General features: G+C 43.7%; 1 protein-coding gene across 2 annotated transcripts; it reads right to left on the bottom strand.

Moving 5' to 3' along the window:
* Positions 1–215: 215 nt before the first annotated feature.
* Positions 216–18417, bottom strand: Dtd2 (D-tyrosyl-tRNA deacylase 2). 2 transcript variants are annotated; one of them, NM_001347404.1, is made up of 4 exons: positions 18285–18417; positions 16789–16858; positions 11513–11783; positions 216–765 (listed from the first exon to the last, which is right to left on the bottom strand). In NM_001347404.1, exons 1-4 carry the CDS (start codon positions 18393–18395, stop codon positions 717–719), a joined length of 501 nt encoding a protein of 166 aa, NP_001334333.1. In that variant the 5' UTR covers positions 18396–18417; the 3' UTR covers positions 216–716. The 2 variants fall into 2 exon arrangements, with proteins under 2 accessions (NP_001334333.1, NP_083821.1); NM_029545.3 differs by lacking the exon at positions 216–765 and having other exon boundaries at positions 9417–11783.
* Positions 18418–18706: the final 289 nt, after the last annotated feature.

An 18706-nucleotide genomic window follows, 5' to 3' on the forward strand; every position in this document is an offset into this window, starting at 1 on the left:
TGTCTCCAGCTCTCCAGAGCTCCTATTACAAGGGGATCACTGTGTCTAGATTTTTTTTTAAGGTGAGTTCTAGGCATGGAGCACCTTAAGCACCTCATAGAATGAATGACTTCCCCATCTTTCTGAGTAGTAATTTAAACAATATTCTGAAATCATATGTGGAGTAAAATTGGCCCTGACTTACAATGGAGAAAAACACTGTCTGATGAAAACATGGCTGAGGGCACAAAGTTTAATAGTTGCTTCAAACTATCAGACATCATCATCATTATCATTATTATTTTCTCTCTTCCTCCTCTTCTATTTTTTCCTCCTCTTCTTCCTCCTTCTCCTTCTTCTCTCCTTTTCAAAGACACAGTCTCACTACATAGTCTTAGCTTAGCTGGTCTAGAACTTACTTTGTAGACCAGATTATCCTCCAGTTCATAGAGATTCACCTGACTCTGCCTCCCGAGTGCTCAGATGAATAGGGTCTGCAGCACCACGTCCAGCCTAGATATTTCATTTCTCACTTATATAAAGTTTTAAACTCGCCATGGCTTCTGCTAAGATCCAGAGGAGAAAAGCCATGTTTTGTGCTTGTTTGTTTTTAAAGAGGAGGAAGGAGAAGAGAATGAGGTCACCAACAGTGGACAGGGAATGCCGGGTAGCCAGCACTTGTAGTGAGCTTGGCTGGTGTGAGCTTGCTTGCCAGGGAAACAGAGATCTATGAATCATCAAAAGGCTGTGAGCAATGTCTGCAACTCCTTCTGTGTGTGGCTCCACCTTAAAATCCAAACAAACATTCGCAAGTTACAAATTATTTTGATGAGTAACTCATATTCTAGCTGAATTAAAGAAAAAAAAACATACATTTTAACTTTTTTTTCCAATTCGTTGGATTAAAGTTCAACTAACTCCTAATAGAAATGATTCAGTTTTCATAGTTCACAAAAGGGATCATATAATTCATCAAGTATAATTTCCCCTTGTTATGATGAATTCTAGAGACACCAAGTACTGTAGCATTTACAGGACACTGAGACCCCAGAGTTAGAGGGCTCTTGACTCTCTTGGTTCAGACAGTGGCCATATACAATCAGTTCTCACATCTTACACAGGTAAGGAACACTGGGAGGGCGAAGTACCTGGTAAAATGTAGATTCTGAGCCTAACAAGGTGTAAAAGTTGGTGAAGCTGTTTACCACCAACTCTGACAGCTTGAGTTGGATCCCTAGAATCCGTGAGGAGAGAGCACCATTTCCTGCAAGCTATCTTCTGACCACCACACACACATCATAGCATGCACATGTCCTACTCCTTTGGGGCAATGGGCTGCACACAGACAGCCTGGTCTCCAGTCGAGCATAGGTCTTGAACCCCAGTGGGACCCAGTGGGTGGTGATTTCCACCTACATGGGACAGAAGGTGTTTGATCATGTCTCCTGGACCCCTGGTTCCTGTCGAAGTTACTGCCTCCCCCCCCCCCCCCCCCCCACACACACAAGAGATGTGTGGCTATCAGTCATGTAGGAGCAGCACCAAGCTTTCCCACATGCAAATAAGGTTCCTCCCAAACTCTCAGTCCAAGTCAATGAGGGGTACCTGCTGTCAAACCCTGAATCACCCCCAGAACTGTATATAAATCCTATCCAGTGAGTTAAAGGTGCTAGAGAACTTCTCCTTCATCTGAGTCTTTTGTTCCAAGAGCCATATGTAACACTTGGGAAGAGATCTTCTCTGAAGAGCCACCCGAGGTCCGGGCCGCACTCCTCACTGGAGTGTCAGCTTCTCATCTGCCCAGCCAGACCTGACTCAGTTCAGAGCGGCTCGGAGTTAAGGAGTGATCTGGAAGGCACAGCAGAGACTTTGTCTCCTGTCTGCACTCGATTCCCTTCACTGGAACCCTTGTGCCAGGCCTGGACAGAGGTCTCCGTGGAAAAACCTCTGGTACTCAGGCCCACATACTCCCAAATAAATAAGTACATGAAAGAACTATTTATAAAAAGGTAGACTTTAGGAGCTGGGAAGACGGCTCAGTGGTAGAGTGCTTTTTGTCTAATGTGCATAAAGCCACAGATTTAGTTCCTGGCACTCAATAAAACAACAAATCATGAATTCCTCCCCGCTCTCAGAGATCAGGGGTGAGATGCAGAAATTGACACTTTAATGTGGTTTTGAAGAACTTGTGATTCAGGTAACCTTCAGATCATACTCTGATAGAGCACTGGGAAGCTGTACAAATCACGAGTTTCCTTAGAACAAGACTGCGCTCTATTTTCAGGGTCAGATGTCCAGTGACAGTAAACTGACCTTACTTTGGGCCTGGAGGAGCTCTCTGTCCAATTGGCTATCATTTGGGACCTTTTTGGCATAGGCTGGTTTTATTAGATGTGGAGCCCAGGGTCCTGCATATGTCAGACAAACCTTCCTCCGCTGAACTGACTTTCCAGGCTCTGCCATGCTCTGTAATTTTTCAAGACAAGTTTTCACTAAGTTATCCAGCTTGCCTTTGCCTCTGCCATCTTCGTGCTCCAGTCTTCCCGGTAGCTAGGATTACAGATCTGTGCACTGGGCTCCACTGGGAACTGCTCTCTACAGCTAGAAAGGCCCTCTGAGTAGACAGGTGTTCCCATAAAGCAACTGTATGGTGTCTGAGGAGTCTGTTAAACTGCAGCAGAGGCAGCAGGCTCACACAGAGCCCTGGCCTCTGAGAAGAGTTCAGACTTTATATGTAGTCAGTTCTCAGATCCCTACCATTTAGATTCTACAGTTAGCGTCTTGCTATATTTGCTCCACTGGCTGGGTACCCATCTTTCCTTCCCAAGCACAAGGTTATCTCACTTGCCAGGGTTTTCAATCCTCCTTCCATCTCGACAGTGCTGTTTTTAGCTTTTCTTTTGGCACAGCTAGTTTCTCCAGGATTCCCTGTTAACTGTTTTGGCATCCTTCTGAGACCGTTATGACCTCCTTGAGACTGAACTTGTGTCTCTGGTTTTAGAGTGCATCTTTACACTCGTCAGAGCAGGCAGTCAGTGAAGACCATGTGATTAAATCTACCTTAGTTTCTCCTATCCTTTCATAATTAACACTGCTTCACATTTCCATGTGGGTAAATTTTCAGCTACTTCAAAACTCAGTGGATTAAAGTATGAATCCATCTTTCCAGAAACACGTACATTAAATTTTAGGGTGATTTTAAAATCCTTTTTTATGTAGTCTCATAACAAACCAGCTGCTCTGGAGTATATTTTTGAAATATCAGGCACTACCTAATTATACCAATTACTATGCTTACAGAAAGCCACCAGTGTATTATAAGTGAGCTTTAATCTCCTGTCCCACTACTCCAAAGAGCATATCTCACTGCCACTGAATTCTCTTTTCTCTGTAGTCCTATATACTGCAACCCGGGTAATCCTTCTATGCCTTTAAATTTTATTCATTTAGTCTATGTGTCTATGAGCATTCACCATGCAGGTACACACAGAGGCTAGAGAGGGCAATATCAAGATGTTATCCTCAATTGCCTCTCTACTTTATTTTTCTTTTTGGGTTTTCCAAGACAAGGTTTCTCTGTATAGTCTTGGCTGTCCTGGAACTCGCTATAGACCGGGTTGACTTCAAATTCAGAGATCTACCTGCCTCTGCCTCCCAAGTACTGGGATTAGAGGCATGCCTTGCCACCACTGCTGGGTACCACTCTATCATATTTTTAAGGCAGGATCTATCATTGAACCTTGTCTGACATCCCAGCAAGCCTCATAGGCCCACTTGTTTCCACCCCGCTAGATCTGGGTTATACATGCTGCAGCCACTGTTCTTTATGTGGGTGCTGGAGATCTGAACTCAGATCTTCATACTTGCACAGCGAGAACTTTTCCCAGAGCCAGCCTCTGACACCGTTCCTAATCATGGCATTGCTTTCTGAGTCTCCAGTGGCCTCTTACTACCTATTAGTCCAAAGCTTGAAATTCCCTTTTCATCCCTAGTACTGATGAAAGACCTCTTCCTTCTTCAAAGGTTGGCCAGATTGTCATGACTTAAATTTTTTTTATTATATTGCGTGTATTTTTGTGTGTGCATGCATACATATGTGGAGGTCAGAGGGCAACTGTGTCAAGTTGTTTCTTTCCTTCTGCTTTTACATGGGTCACAGGAATCACACACAGGTTCTCAGGCTTCTGCCTTTATTACCTGCCATCTTGCTGGACTATATGCCCTTTTACCACCATAGTGAGAAGTATTCTGTTATTTTATATTCTATAGATGGCCTCGCTGAGACATCACAGACCATATACTATCCTGTGCATGTTTGTGTCTACCTAACAGAAGAAAGTCGTACAGTTAAGGATCATGTCTGAAACCACTTCACACAGCCCTCAGCTCCATTGCTGACTGGAAGATTCAGACCGTGACTACAATTGAAAAGAAACTGTTCATGATGAGGTATGAAGCAAAAGCTAGAAGAACATTTTCAACACCTTGGGTTACCAAAGGCAAGTGCATATGAAAGAAAGGGAGAGAAGCCCCGAGGACAGTTATCTGATTATAATTAGGCACTGAGGAAATTAAGTTTTGAAGGTGATCATATTTTTTCACAAAGAAGCTTATATTATGACTTCAAAGTAAATCAAGAGTACCAGAAGGAGGAAGTGACCATAGTCTATTCACAGTCATACAAAGCTCAGACCTCAAGTCTGGGCCCAAAAGCTACATTTGTAGTATTGTCAGACACATCCTTGAAAAGAAACTTCTCCAAAACAACAATAACAACAAACCGAACCAAACAAAAACAAAAACAAAAACAAAACCCCAAATCCACAAAACCCAAAAAACACAACTTCACAATTTTAAAACTACAGGTATGTTATCAAATGCTGTTACATAGGATGCAATATATGAATTCTTTTTGTTTTCAGGGTAAAGGCTAAATAGGTCAAATTTTATTAAGCTTCTTCAGAGTAGAATGCTCACTAACACCATATAAATAGTTAAGCCATATTGAAAAATCTTGTAAAGGGTAGATTCAGTCCACAGCACTAGTACCATGCCTGTGACATCAGATTTCTGGGACGTTTGGGGGCTGCCTCAGCCCACTCCTGGAATACAGTCTGTAACTATGAGAAGAGATGTACCACAGAGGAGGGGTCTACTCCCGACAGTGACAGAAGCCAGTGGCTGAAAGAGAAGTTCAAGCTGGCCTGGACCTTCCCAATCTGTCCTACTTAACTGATGGGTCACATAATGCCACCCAGAACGATGCTGTCCTGTTCTATGGTTAGCAAGCACAACCTTCGAGGAGAGACAGAAAATATTGTAGTACACATTTGGAGAATCCAGGCCTAGACATCTGCGGTCATCTAGCCAGACTGCTCCTCTCAGTTCCTGGGAAGCAGCCGTGTTACTTTAGTGATATCACCTCTGTGGATTTTCTCTGCTCATGATGTACCTGACCTGGACTTAAAGTGTCCCACCTGTATTTGAGCTAGGGTCTTACTATGTAACCATGGCTTGCCTGGAACTTTGTAGACCAGGCTGAGTTTGAACTAGACAGATCTGCATGTCTCTCCCTCACACATGCTGAACTAAAGGCATGGAGCACCTTTGCCCTGCTCTTGAAGTCCATTCTTGTATTATCCAGGGCTTTAGGGTACAGACTGACTTCCTTCTGTCACCTCCTTTTTTCTGACCCCTTCTTGACTCCACGTTGTTATGACTCCCTCTTCTCTCACCAAACCCCTGTCCACACAGGCCCTCTGAAGCCTAGGCTCCTAGTTTCTGTCAGCAAAACTCCTTTCTGACATGACCAATGTCCTGCTTCAACACTCATCTGAAGACCTTGACAATCAGTGACTGTGGTGCTTTCAAGGGCCTAGTTGGGGCCCTTCCCTTGGGGATTAAGTCTTTCACTTGGACCTTAGATGCCTAGTGCTCTCCTCCCAACTGCCTGCCCAGCCCTGTCCCACCCCTCTCAAGCCTGAGACACACACACTCTGGCTAGTGTACTCACAGCTTTTATTGCTAGCTTGAGCACCACCTGGAGAGTCCAGTTCCCAGGTATTCTGGTGGGATAGGCAGAAGTTTGTTGCATCCTGGTCCCCTCAGACACTCACACCAGACAGCCACAGGAGGCTCTGTAGAGCTCAAAAGGAGCCTTTAGGGGCCTGGCATCTCTCCTTCACTCTAGTGTTGCTAAGGCTTGTCATGCCAATGTCGGGGTGAGGACTCAGTCTGGCAGGACTCCCTAGAAGAGCCAGTATCCTCTCCATCTTCCAGTTGTGCAGCTTGGTCATATCTAGACGTCTCCAGGCCCCTGTATACTTGGTCTCTGATGTCCTCAAGGTATCTTCTCCTCACTTGCTGCTCACCTGGCTTGGGGACCTAATTTCCTTCTCTCTTGGATACCCTGTGAAACAATTTGCTTCATGCTTTCATAACTTAAAATAAAACAAGACAGAAAAAATAAAACCCCAATAAACACTAAGAGTAAAGCCATTCCTGAGATTGTGATTTAGAACTGCCCTTTAAGAGCTTCCCTTGGTGAGTCTGGCACAGGCTGACATAGTGCCTTCTATAAAATGTGGGAATCCCGACTGTTGAAAGACCGAGTGGTAGCTTGAATAGGAATGGCCCCACAGACTCGTATACCTGAATGCTTGAACCCCAGTTGGTGCAACTGTTTGGGAAGGATTAGGAGGTGTGACCTTGTTGAAGGAGGTGTGTCACTGAGGGTGGCTTTGAGGTTTAAAAACCTCATGCCCTTCTAGTTGGCTCTCTCTTTCTCATGGTTACAGTCTCAGTATGTGAGCTCTCAGCTACTGCTCCAGCACTATGCTTGCCTGCCTCCTGCTGTGCTCCCACAGGATGGTCATGGAATAATCCTCTGAAGCTCTAACAAAAGCCCCCAGTACTCTTTCTCTTCTGGTCCCAGGCGCTGCGGGAGCCGCGGGTTACCGTGAAGACGTGGCCAAGTCCAAGAACCACATTACACACAACCAGTCCCACAAATGGCACAGAAATGGCATCAAAACACGCTAGTCACAAAGATACGAATCCCTTAAGGGGGTTGACCCCAAGTTCCTGAGGAACATGCGCTTTGCCAAGAAGCACTACAGGAAAGGCCTGAAGAAGATGCAGGCCAACAATGCAAAGGCAGCGAGTGCACGCATGCGCAGAGGCCATCAAGGCCCTGGTGAAGCCTCAGTCTATCAGGCCCAAGATGCCAAAGGGCCCCAGCTGTAAACTCAGCCGCCTGGCTTTCATCGCTCACCCCAAGCTTGGGAAGCAGATTCGAAGCTACATGGCCAAGGGTCAGAGGCTTTGCCAACCAAAGCCCGAGGTTCAAACCAAGGCAGGGGCCACACAGCTCCAGCTAAGGCCCAGGCTTCAGCTCCAGCTCAGGCTCCCAAAGGAGCCCAGGCCCCTGTGAAGGCCCCATGGGAAAGGCTTCTATCTGCCAGTGTGAAGACAGATGGACTGCTGGGACACACCTACCCACACACTATTTGCAGATGACCAGTGTCCTATGCTATTTTTACAATAGACTCGAGGGAAGATCTGTTAAAAAAAGCCCCCAATAAACCTTTATTTTATAAATTCTTTTGGTCATGGTGTCTCCTCACAGCAACAGAAAAGTAATTAGGATAGAACCTGTCTGAAAACTCATAGCTTAGGTTTGCAGGCCTCTCCTCTGACCTGTTTTTCTTTAGCATTTGTAATTGTTTTTCATATTTTATTTATTGACTGATTTGTGACACTGTGTCACACTGTGTATGTGTGTGTGTGTGTGTGTGTGTAGGTCAGAGGACAACTTCTGGCAGTTTGTTCTTTCCTGCAATATGGGTCCCAGGAATTGAACTTAGATCATTAAGCTTAATAGCAGGTACCTTTACCCCCTGAGCCATCTTGCTGGCCTCTTGTTTATGTACTGAAAAGCTCCTTTGCTCAACAACGTTTCTTGTCTTTCTATTTTTCTGCTTCTTGTAGAGTTTTTGGTCTCTTGGACTTTGCTCTTTCTTTGAAAATTATTCCCTAAGGTTCTGACTTATGAAAAATAACTAATGATCTGTTGGCTCCACAGATAAGAACAAGTTACCAAATATCACTATCAAATAATACAGGATTCTATGCTACTTGTCTTGGAGAATAACAACCATACTGTTATCACAAGAGAATGATTTCATGTTAGACATTTACTCTTGGTCAGAACTCACTACAGTTGGCTGACTGTATTCAAAGCCTTGATTCCAACCTCTAGTGTGTAGACTTTGTCCTGAAGATAAAAGGTTACAACAACTTCTAGCCCTGTAGTACTTTAGATAAAGACATGTTCTAGAAATACAGTTTTGGAGACAGCTTGCCAAGAAGGTAGGAGCCATCAGAATGAGCATGTATTTAAAGTCACTATCAAGGTCCCTGTTCAGAATGAAAAGTAAACTTTCCAGTAACCCTTCCCCTTCAGAAACTCCTCTTATTCAGTAAACTAAACAACTATAGGTCTTAGGGCTGCAGAGGGGGCTCACTGGCTCTCTTCTAGAGGACTTGAGTTCCCAAGTCACCCACATGGTAGCTCACAGCCAGCTAATAATTGTCTATAATTCTACTTCTTGAGGCATACATATGGTATACAGACATACTACAGGCAATACACCCATATACATTTTTAAAAAATCTCATAAATAAGTAAATAATATGTTGGACTTGCTTGAGGATTCTTTTTATGGGGTTCAAGAGTGGGGAATTAGCTATTAGGGGGATCAATCTGGGTGGTTTTTACTCTGACAGACAAGTCATACATTTATTTTTCCTACTATTCCTATCCCTTCCAATAATACATTGGACTTTAATCATCTGTATGCCCAATTATGCATAGGCAGAAGTTGGTAAATAGTGGAATCTCTTTAAAAGCTTACTACAGAGCAGTTTTGTCTCACTGGATATACACCCACAATTAGCTCAGGTTAGACCCTATTCTTCCTACTCTGATCCTTTGAAGATAACATGGGCTAGAAACCATCTAAATTTAATTTACTAGGGGTGGAAGAAACTAATGTTATTGTCCAGATACGGGAGTATGGCAGCCTGATTCAAGAGGCGGTTCGAGGGCATTCTGGGGTGGCTCTATGAGTTGTTTGGAGAGGGGTGCATGAGCATAGTACGTGCAGGTGAAGAAACTAGGCTGCTACGGGCTTTACAAGAAGGTGGGTGTGCATGACCCAAACAAAACAAATGGGCTACCAAGTTAAACCATCTCCAGTGCTTGCCTGATTCGTAAATACACTGCAATTCTGGCAAGTGTTTTTGTTATATAAGTAAATCATCTATGAGGTCCTCTGCAATGCTGGTCACTGAGAGTGAAAGGCAGACATTTCCTCTTGTAACAGCAGTGAGGTTGTTATTCTCCAACACAAGTGGCATAGAGTGCTGTAGTATTTGATATTGATATTCAATAATGTTTATTCCTTCACCATAGAGCCAAAAGATCATTAGCATAGATATTATTCTTAAATGGTATGTCTTTTTTTTTTTCTCTCTGGGGAAATACCTTTAGTAAAGCTGCCATTCACAATGGGGGAGGCTGGGCTGAGAGACCTAACAGGGACCAGCAGAACAGGGAATTCTGACATTTCTGGACCTTAGAGAGGAGGGGAGAGGTCTCTGACCTTAGTTAGAGAGTAGGGTCCCTGAGTTTAGCAGACATATGACAGTGCTATGTAGAATGTAGGGCTGTAATTTAGGGAGCCAATCCTATTGTCCCACCCCCAACTCAGGGCTGCTGCTGCTCATGTTTAGGGAAGATACTACACAGGGTCTGATGTATGGCTCCTCCCCCGATGGGCAGCCTCTGTGACAGCATGCCTTCTTTTATAACATGAAGCAATGAAGGGAGGATAAAGGTGTGATTCATGCTGCTTTTTTTAAGATCAAAAAAAAAAAAAAAAAGCATGCGCATATGCGTATGTGTGTGCGCGGGGTACAGACCTGGAGCTGGAGCACCAGGATGCTGTCAATTGCCTGATGTTGGTGCTGAGAGCTGAACGCCTCTCCTTTAAGAGTAACATTCTCGGAACCACTGACCAGCCTCTCCAGTTCCCCCATTTTACTTTATAGGAATGTGTTCAAGACATCAAAACTGCATGTTCCACCTTACATAGAGTATTTGCTACAAGTGGTTCCCAGTTTCGAAACTGAAAGATTAAAAGACACTTCTGGGTGGTGGAGAGATGGCTTGGTGGTTAAGAGCACACACTGCTTACTTAAGTGGGCCTCAGTTGGATTCCTGGCACCCACAGCAGACACAACCACCTGTAATGCCAGCTCCAGGGGAGCCTCTGGGCATCCACGTTAGGGGCAATTCAGCTTGTGCCTCGTTTAGTAAATAAAGCAATTATTGGCAAGGAGAGAAGCAGACCCTCTATCAAGGTTAATTTCAACAGGTCTCATGTTAGAGGACAGAGATGAGTCTGCCGAATAGGATGACTTGCAGAAATGACTTGTCTTGCTTCTTACAGTGCGGTCCTCACTAGAGCGTTGAAGGTAAAGTATGTGTGTATGCTGGAAGCTAAACTGAAGTTAGTCCCAGCCTACTCTTTTTCCTGTTTCTTCCCTATCTGCTGTCATATCTAAGGAACAACCCCCCTCGCGCTTGCAGTGCCACTCTCCTCAAGTGTCTCAGGCGATTTCTGTGAGGAGAATGGCTTGAGCCATATCTGGGCTGTGAGTCAGCATTTCACCCGAGCACAAAGTCAAAGTGATGCAAAGGAAGTAATGTAGTCTTTTTTGAAAGGCATATACATGTCCTTGGAGAGGCTTTAAGAAAAACTGGAGTTTCTAAGCTTATGAATAGTTTATTACATTTCAACAACTGTATTGTGAATCAATAAAACAAAAGCTAAGGACAATGAGCTCAAGTTATTGATTCTTAAGTTTCAAAATAGAACAGTAGGAAAGCTATAAAAAAAAAAAAAAAAAGAGGGATTTTGGGGTGTGTGAGCAATCGGAATCTAAAGCGTCCAATCGCAGACTAAGATATCCTGAGATACCGGGAGACGCCAGCAGCTCCTCGGACGTCTACTTCTGCTCATTTATTCTTCACTTTGAAAAGTATCTTAAAGTTTTAGTATTTATTTATTTATTTATGTAGTTTTGTTTTTTCAAGACAGGGGCTCACATGTAGCTCTGCCTGTCCTAGAACTCACACTGTGGACCAGGCTGTCCTCAAACTCACAGAGATCCTCCAGCCTCTGCCTCTCAAGTGCTGGAATTAAAGGTATGTGCACTACTATGCCCAGCATAAATACTTAACTTTTGGTTTTTGGAGTCAGAGTCTCACTGTGTAGTCCTGGCTGTCCTAGAACTCGATACATAGACCAGGCTGGTCCCCACCTCACTGAAATCTGCTTGCCTCTGCCCCCTGAGCACTGGAATTAAAGGTCCAGGTCGTTTTATACAGGAAGCGGTGTGGAACGGAATTCTTCAAAACTCAATGAGGTGCGTGTAGGGTCCATTGGTGTCCAGCTTTAACACTTGCCTGTTCCCGTACGTGCCGTGCGCCACCGCAACCCCCGCTTCTACACTCTTGGTGTTGTTGGCCACGGCTTTTTCACACAGACTCACAAACTGGGAGTACAGTTCTGAGCCCTCCTCCTTTCCAGAGTTAGAGTGGTACTGCATGCTCCGCCCTTTCACCCTGCCCCCGAGGGTGGCTTGCGGGATGATCAGAACATCGCCAGGCAGATCGAGGATGGAGACGTGCTTGCCGGTTTCCGTTTCGCTTAACTTCACATTTAACAGCGTATTAACTGGGTAAAGAAAAGAGGTAAAGCATTTTTGAAGTGATAAATAAACATGAAGAAAACCATCCATCTTTTAGTTGGTTATCAAGTTTCATATTCAAAACCTAGTTTTCAACCCCAGTCTGTAGATGTTAAAAAGGGCTTCACTAAACAACACTGCCTGTACTGGCTAGTTTTGTGTCAACTTGACACAGCTGGAGTTATCACAGAGAAAGGAGCTTCAGTTGAGGAAATGCCTCCATGACATCCAGCATTTTCTCAATTAGTGATCGAGGGGGAAAAGCCCCTTGTGGGTGGTGCCATCTCTGGGCTGGTAGTCTTGGTTCTATAAGAGAGAGGCTGAGCAAGCCAGGGGAAGCAAGCCAGTAAAGGACATCCCTCCATGGCCTCTGCATCAGCTCCTGCTTCCTGACCTGCTTGAGTTCCAGTCCTGACTTCCTTGGTGATGAACAGCAGTATAGAAGTGTAAGCTGAATAAACCCTTTCCTCCCCAACTTGATTCTTGGTCATAATGTTTGTGCAGGAATAGAAACCCTGACTAAGACACTGCCTAAGACCAAAATATACAGAACATTCTGAATGCTGTACAGAAAACACCAGGGCGCTTCAAATCCGACCTGGCAGCGAGGCACAACCACATAAAGTTCATCCCAGAAGACCTACATTCAAAGGAGTAGCCGTACACTGGAACCTCAGACACTGTTGCTTGTGGGGACGCATGGATGTTTGTTTCTCTGCTCTTTTCATTCTTAAACAAACCCATTGGTTCAATTCCACTATAAACCAGTGATTTTTGTAATTTCACAACTTAAGGCAAATTAACATGGACTAACATTTTATAAATAAGGCCTACTGGGAAAATGTAAAGGTGAAATCTGTTATTAGAGATGAGAAAGTAAACAAAAGATACTGTCAGCTTCTATGTATATGGATATGTATGTGTACATGAGTAAGTATATGTAGATATATATGTGCATATATATGTATATATGTAAATGGAAGGCTGGAGAGAAGACTTGGATATTAAAAGTACTTACTACTCTTCTAGAGGATGGAGATTTGGTTCCCAGCATTCACATGACAGCTAACAACTGTCTCTGGCTCCAGTACCAGACGACCTGATGCCCTCTATGGCCTCTTTGGGCAACATTTGCACATGGTACACAGACAGGCAAAACAGCCATACACATAAATACTCCTCTCAAATCCAAAACAAAAACCCCATGGCAATATTTTTATAAGCATAATAAGACTATTTATCTAAATTACCATAAACATCTATGTGTCCCTAGAAACCTAGACTATTTCAACATTAACCATTTCAAGGTATACCAAGATGCCTATATCTATACTCAGGTCCCCACTCCCTCTACAAAGGGAAAAATGAATTCTTCTTATGAAGAACAGAACAAGCAGCAAAGAAATTCTATAAACCTTATAGTCTCAGTACGGCAGGTTGAGGCAGACAGACCTCTGTGAGCTCCAGCTCAGCCATGGCTACATAGATTTTTTTTATTTTCCTAATTTTAAAGGCATGCTTTCTAGTTTGGTTGATTTCAGTTACTGCACGTCCTGCAGTAAACATCAGTAAAGACTTGGTATGGTTTCCTACTCCACAAGTCATGCACTTAACCTGGCAAAAATCAGTTGGTTCCTAACCTATGGTACAAAAAGCCCTATTGCTTTTTATTAACTAACATTTCTCTTTAAACACCTTTGTAATTCTCCGTTGTGAACAGGTACCATCAGCCAGCAGCCCCACCCACTAATCTCCGGAAACAGGAAGCCTCCAGAACACCTCATTCCAATGGAATCACCATTTAGCTACCCAGGCCCCACACTCCTAAATTAGCAATTCTGGATTACTGGCAATGAGCAGTAATACTCATAGACTTTCGTATACCTCCCTCTACTGGCTGGAACTGAGAACTCACATACGGACATGGACAAGTAAAGACTGTACAAAGAGAAATAGAAGCAAGCTGAATTGAAATGAGACAATAATCAATAGTGTGGCAGAAACTTAAAAATTGTAAGACAGGTTATTAATCAAATACCTCCAATAGCACAGACATGAAATCAAGCTTTGACAGATCCTTGATCTTAGTACATTATAATGAAGATGAACTGAGGAAGACTCTACACATTTCTGTTTTAGCTATGATGTTTCAGACTTCATGGACATAACCGATTATACTCCTAAGTATAGGCTTGGCTGGAGAGGTCTGACCCCATGAGCAGGTACAAGGCAGGCTTTAAGAGAGCCTCCTTCTCTTACTTCCACTTCTGGACAGAGGGACGCACAAACTAACCTCCCAACACTAAACAGTTATCTTGCTTGTACTTTACTCTGCTGAATGTGCCCTTAGCCATATAAGTCCTTTATTGCGAATGATAAACTTGTTAAACTAGTCATTAACAGACTTAAGGTAGAGTCCCCTGTGTTTTAATTCACACATGTATTTAGGGTGACCCCATAGAGAAAAAGACAGAAGCACACAGGCTTAGTCACTAAGAAACAAACTGCAGATTGGGTTTCATGGGTTTATCTTACCTCACTATGATTGAGACATTAAGACCATCACACAGCTTTGCAAAGTCAATCTTTGTTTTTTTTTTTTTTTTTTTTTTTTTTTTGAGACAGGGTTTCTCTGTGTATCCCTGACTTACTGTGTAAACCAGGCTGACCTTGGACTCAGAGATCTGCCTGCCTCTGCCTCTCCAGTGCTGGGATTAAAGGTATGAGCTACCACTTCCTGGCTACAAATGACCTACATTTTACTTTTGTACTTGAAGCGTCTTATTACATTCCTGTGGACAGCAAAGATGACCAGGGTAAATTACTAATTTAGGAAAACAAGCAGAATGTCGACCACCTCAATATCAGGAGCTCAGAAATACCTCTCTAACAGAGGGGCTTTATTTCATTTTCTTAAGCCTTCAAAGGCTCCTTATTATCCTCTAGATTCAAATTTCAAACCATTGGTTACTAGCTTTCCACCCTTACCAATCACACAGTCCTTTCTTAAGTATTGTTCTCATGCTTTGACAAAGTTGTCAGCAAAGTTTGGAATATAAGCATGGGACATTTCCTCTGTTAGTTGACTTTTGGCTAAGGCGTCATGAATGCGCTATCTGCCCACGAGTTTCACTTTCATTACTGTTCTTGGCTAGGCTAATTTCTGTGAGCTCTGACTATCCATCTGTGTTGCTTTTTCTCTGTGGCATGCCTTGCTTTCTTGTTCAGGCTGATCCAATCCTAGGATCAAGGCATTCCCTGCCTCAGCCTCATGAGTAGCTGGAACTATAGGTACAGGTACATGCTACTGTGGTTAGCTTAAATTTCTTATTAATCTAACCAATATGTGCTATATTTTACTAATGAGGAGCATATAGGCCGCCTCCAGGCTTAGGAATAATTCCATTACTTTAGGTTTTTTCCCCCTGAGCTTAAGTTTTGAATCAAATACTACCTTTTAACTATGATGATTCAGTATGTCTGAACCTATGGAATTATCTATCATAAGGAATGTGCAGGGCCATGGACTGCGTACAATCCTGGAAAGCTATAACAGGTTAGTTATTCTTCTGTGATCCTTGCGCATTTACTGTTTCCTCTGTCCTCAGAGAATGTATGGCTTTATGGGTTTATTTTACCTAATTTTGGGTATTAACACTAATTTTAGTTCAGGAATTAGGAGAACTATATATTTTTATACAAAACCCTATGCAAATGGTTGCTATAAGTTCTCCTCTATCAGTGATATAAGCACGAATGGTCCAGATGTGATTGGACACAGATGCAGTAATACATTGTCCTCCATGGCTCATTAGGGGTGCTCTTATCTGATGAGGAGAGGGAAGGGACCATGGTGAAGTGAGAGGAACAAGAGAGGGTAATAGGAAGTAAAGAAAGTCAAGTGTATGATAAACGCCTATAAAATCTACCATTTTGTAAAATGCACACACACACACACACACACACACACACACACACACACACACACGGTGAGCGTGATAAAGAAAGTGGATCTCCATGGCCACTGTACTCTCACAACCTTCTGTACTCTGGGCAGAACTGTGCTGTACATAAGGGCTTATGTGTCTATCCTCTAAAGCAGTCTATAAGCCATTTGCAATACTGCGATGTTTTACAAGAGTCCCGTTATATGCACTTTCTTTAAAATTCACAGTAAGCAGCGTTAGTAACACAGTGGCACAGTTTGGGCTCATGCTTCTTGGGGCTGCACAGTCGGCTCAGCACTGAAGCTGCTGCTGCTCCTCCAGGGGACCTAGGTTCAATTCCCAGTGGCCACAGGGCAGCTCACAACTCTGTAACTCCCGTTCCAGGGGATCTTATGTCCATTGCTGGCCTTTGAGGGCATCAAGCATGTATGTGGTAAAAGAAAAGAAAGAACAAACCACCCACCCCATGTTCCTTGAGCTGGGCCTGCAATCCAAGGTAATCCAGAGGCTGTAGCATAAAGACTGCACACCCAATACCTTTTTGGGACACAGAAGGAATTGAAGGTCACTTGTGGTCAAGATTTTAAGATTTTTTTGTTTAAATTAAAAAACTTATTAGTTTACAAAGATGATTACAGCATCTATTTTCATTCAACATGTTTTTGTTTGGAGTTTAGTTGCTAAAAAGAGCTTAGGATACAGTGCAGTGGTGGAGCACTTTCCCATCATGCTCTAGGCCCTGGCTTCAATGCATAGCACTATAGCGCTACAGCAAAACAAAGAGGAAAAAGTAACAATAAATTATGCTTCTTGGCTGAGGTTGTAGGTCAGTGTAGAGCACTTGCTTAACATGTACAAGGTCAACCCCAAGCCCTTAAAAACAAAACAAAATCCCACCGAGACCAACGCAGTGTGGTTTTGGATATTTTGGTTCCGTTGCTCATGAGCAGTTCTTTCTTTGCTCCTTTACTTGTTCCACATCATAATGAGTTTCAGCATCCCACTCTCATGCCCCGCTCGCTGGGAGAGGGGAGAAAACACATACCCATTTTGGGGAGAAGGTCTGTGTCAGCTCCCTTGAAGAAACACACATAGATCACCAATCCTCTCCGAATCTGTGAGAAATGACCACAGGAATCTCAGGTTAGGAAGGAGTCTACAGAGACACAGCTCAGTGGGAAGCGCTCCACAGTGTCTACAAGCACTTGGGTTAAAAGCTAAGGAAATAAGGAGAGTCTTGAATTCTAAATAAATTATGAGAAACAAAATAATCCTTGCCAAGTCTTAAGCACCATGCTTATTTACAGTCAAAAGGGGTGAAGATTACAAACCATGCCTGCATTTATTTCTACTGAGCCAGCAGTTTTCAGACAGCCTCCCCCAAATTCTGCCAGGCCCACAGAAAGTTACAGGCTGATTTATTCAACATCAAATGATCCTCCTTTTCCCACATGGGGCTGTTGAATAAGCAACAGTGTTAGTAGTGTCCTCTGATGTTACTTTGTATTTTCCCCTAAGTCATTTAAACAGAGTGGTATTTCTACATGGGGTCTTGTCTTATTTTTACAAATTCCAGGAACTGTTCAGTTGCTTTTTCTGTTACCGTGGTCAATGCCTGAAGAAAACCCAATGATTGGGCTTTGAAAATTACATTTATGATAAGTTCTGTAGGAAAAGGTTGGTTGTTATCAGGAATATACACCTTCTCATTTTACATAATGACTTGAATATTTGTTTACTAGTTCCTGTAAGACAGTCTACAAGAAAATAAACAAGTGATAAATGACTTCGTTGCTACCACTGAGGGAATCGATTGTATGTTAATTTCCTTGGCTCACTTGATTCAGAAGCCACCACAAAGATTAAATGAATTAATAACTGCAAACTGCTTAAAACAGCGCTGAGCTCACAGTAAATACAACCCAGGTGTTTATCAAATGCTACATAAAAATAAATGGGAAGGCAGACACACAGTTATATTTCATGCTTTAACTTCCAAAGCTTTATACATGTTTGAGACTCAATTTAACTGTTAGCGACATTACGTTCAGCTATATCTTTCTGGTTCTAATGGTTTTCTGTGTAAATATAGCTAGCTCTGCACTCATACTTGAATTACCTGGGAAAAGATTTTTGTTTAACTATGTGCACTTGTGTGTCTGTGTACAACGGCAGGTGTCTGTCCCGCCTAGAGGAGGCCATCAGATCCGACCGAGCTGGAGTTACAGGTGGTGGTGAGCAGCCCCGCATTGCGGGATAATGGAATCTAAGGATCTACTGGCGGTGAGATTCCCTGAAAATTCTGAGAAGCGAGATGGCTCACGCTGTTACCTCAACACTTAATATACTAAGGCAGAAAGATCATCCGCAGGCTGAGAGCTGCAGAGCGAACCAGTGGGGCACAGGCCACCACCAGACGCCAAGTCCAAAGAGACAGCTAGGCAGCCCACTAAAGTGGGCAGACGGAAAGGGACAAGCTCTTCATCTCACGAAAGATGACAGGAAGACCGGCACGGTTCCGCGGATAGGGCCGGGCGTTACCTCCACCCACTGCGCCGCGGCGTCTCCATCGGCCGGGCGCACTTGCAGGCGAGCGTGCAGGCACTGCTGCAGGAGCGCACGAGCCTGGGCCACACGACCACCGTCCGCCATGGCGCGGGTCCGCACTGCGCATGCTCGGGTAGGCGCCTCCCACTGCTCGTGGCCCCACCTAAGTGGGCGGGGCCTCCGCCTGGCTCTCCGGAGTCCCGGATGTGGAATTGACCAGCTTTGGAGCTTTGAAGCTTCAGTCTCTTGGAGGGTTTTTGTTTAGAGATCTCTGTCTCTCCTTCTCTCCCTCCTTCTTTAACCTAATCTCATCCTCGAATGCCTCGTTTTTAGTTTTGTTTTTGGAGGTAGGGTCTCATAGAGTCGGGGTTGGTCGCAATAACCACATAGCTGAGGCTGACCTTGAACTGAACTCC

This window comes from Mus musculus, chromosome 12 (assembly GCF_000001635.26).
Source record: "Mus musculus strain C57BL/6J chromosome 12, GRCm38.p6 C57BL/6J".
Taxonomy (NCBI): domain Eukaryota; kingdom Metazoa; phylum Chordata; class Mammalia; order Rodentia; family Muridae; genus Mus; species Mus musculus.

Coding starts and splice junctions, on each gene's coding strand:
- Dtd2 (NM_029545.3), bottom strand. CDS start 18,395: ATGGCGGACGGTGGTCGTGTGGCCCAGGCTCGTGCGCTCCTGCAGCAG. Junction 16,859..18,284: donor CCGCGGCGCAGTGGGTGGAG/GTAACGCCCGGC, acceptor CATTTCTCACAG/ATTCGGAGAGGATTGGTGAT. Junction 11,784..16,788: donor AGACCTTCTCCCCAAAATGG/GTATGTGTTTTC, acceptor TTCTTTACCCAG/TTAATACGCTGTTAAATGTG.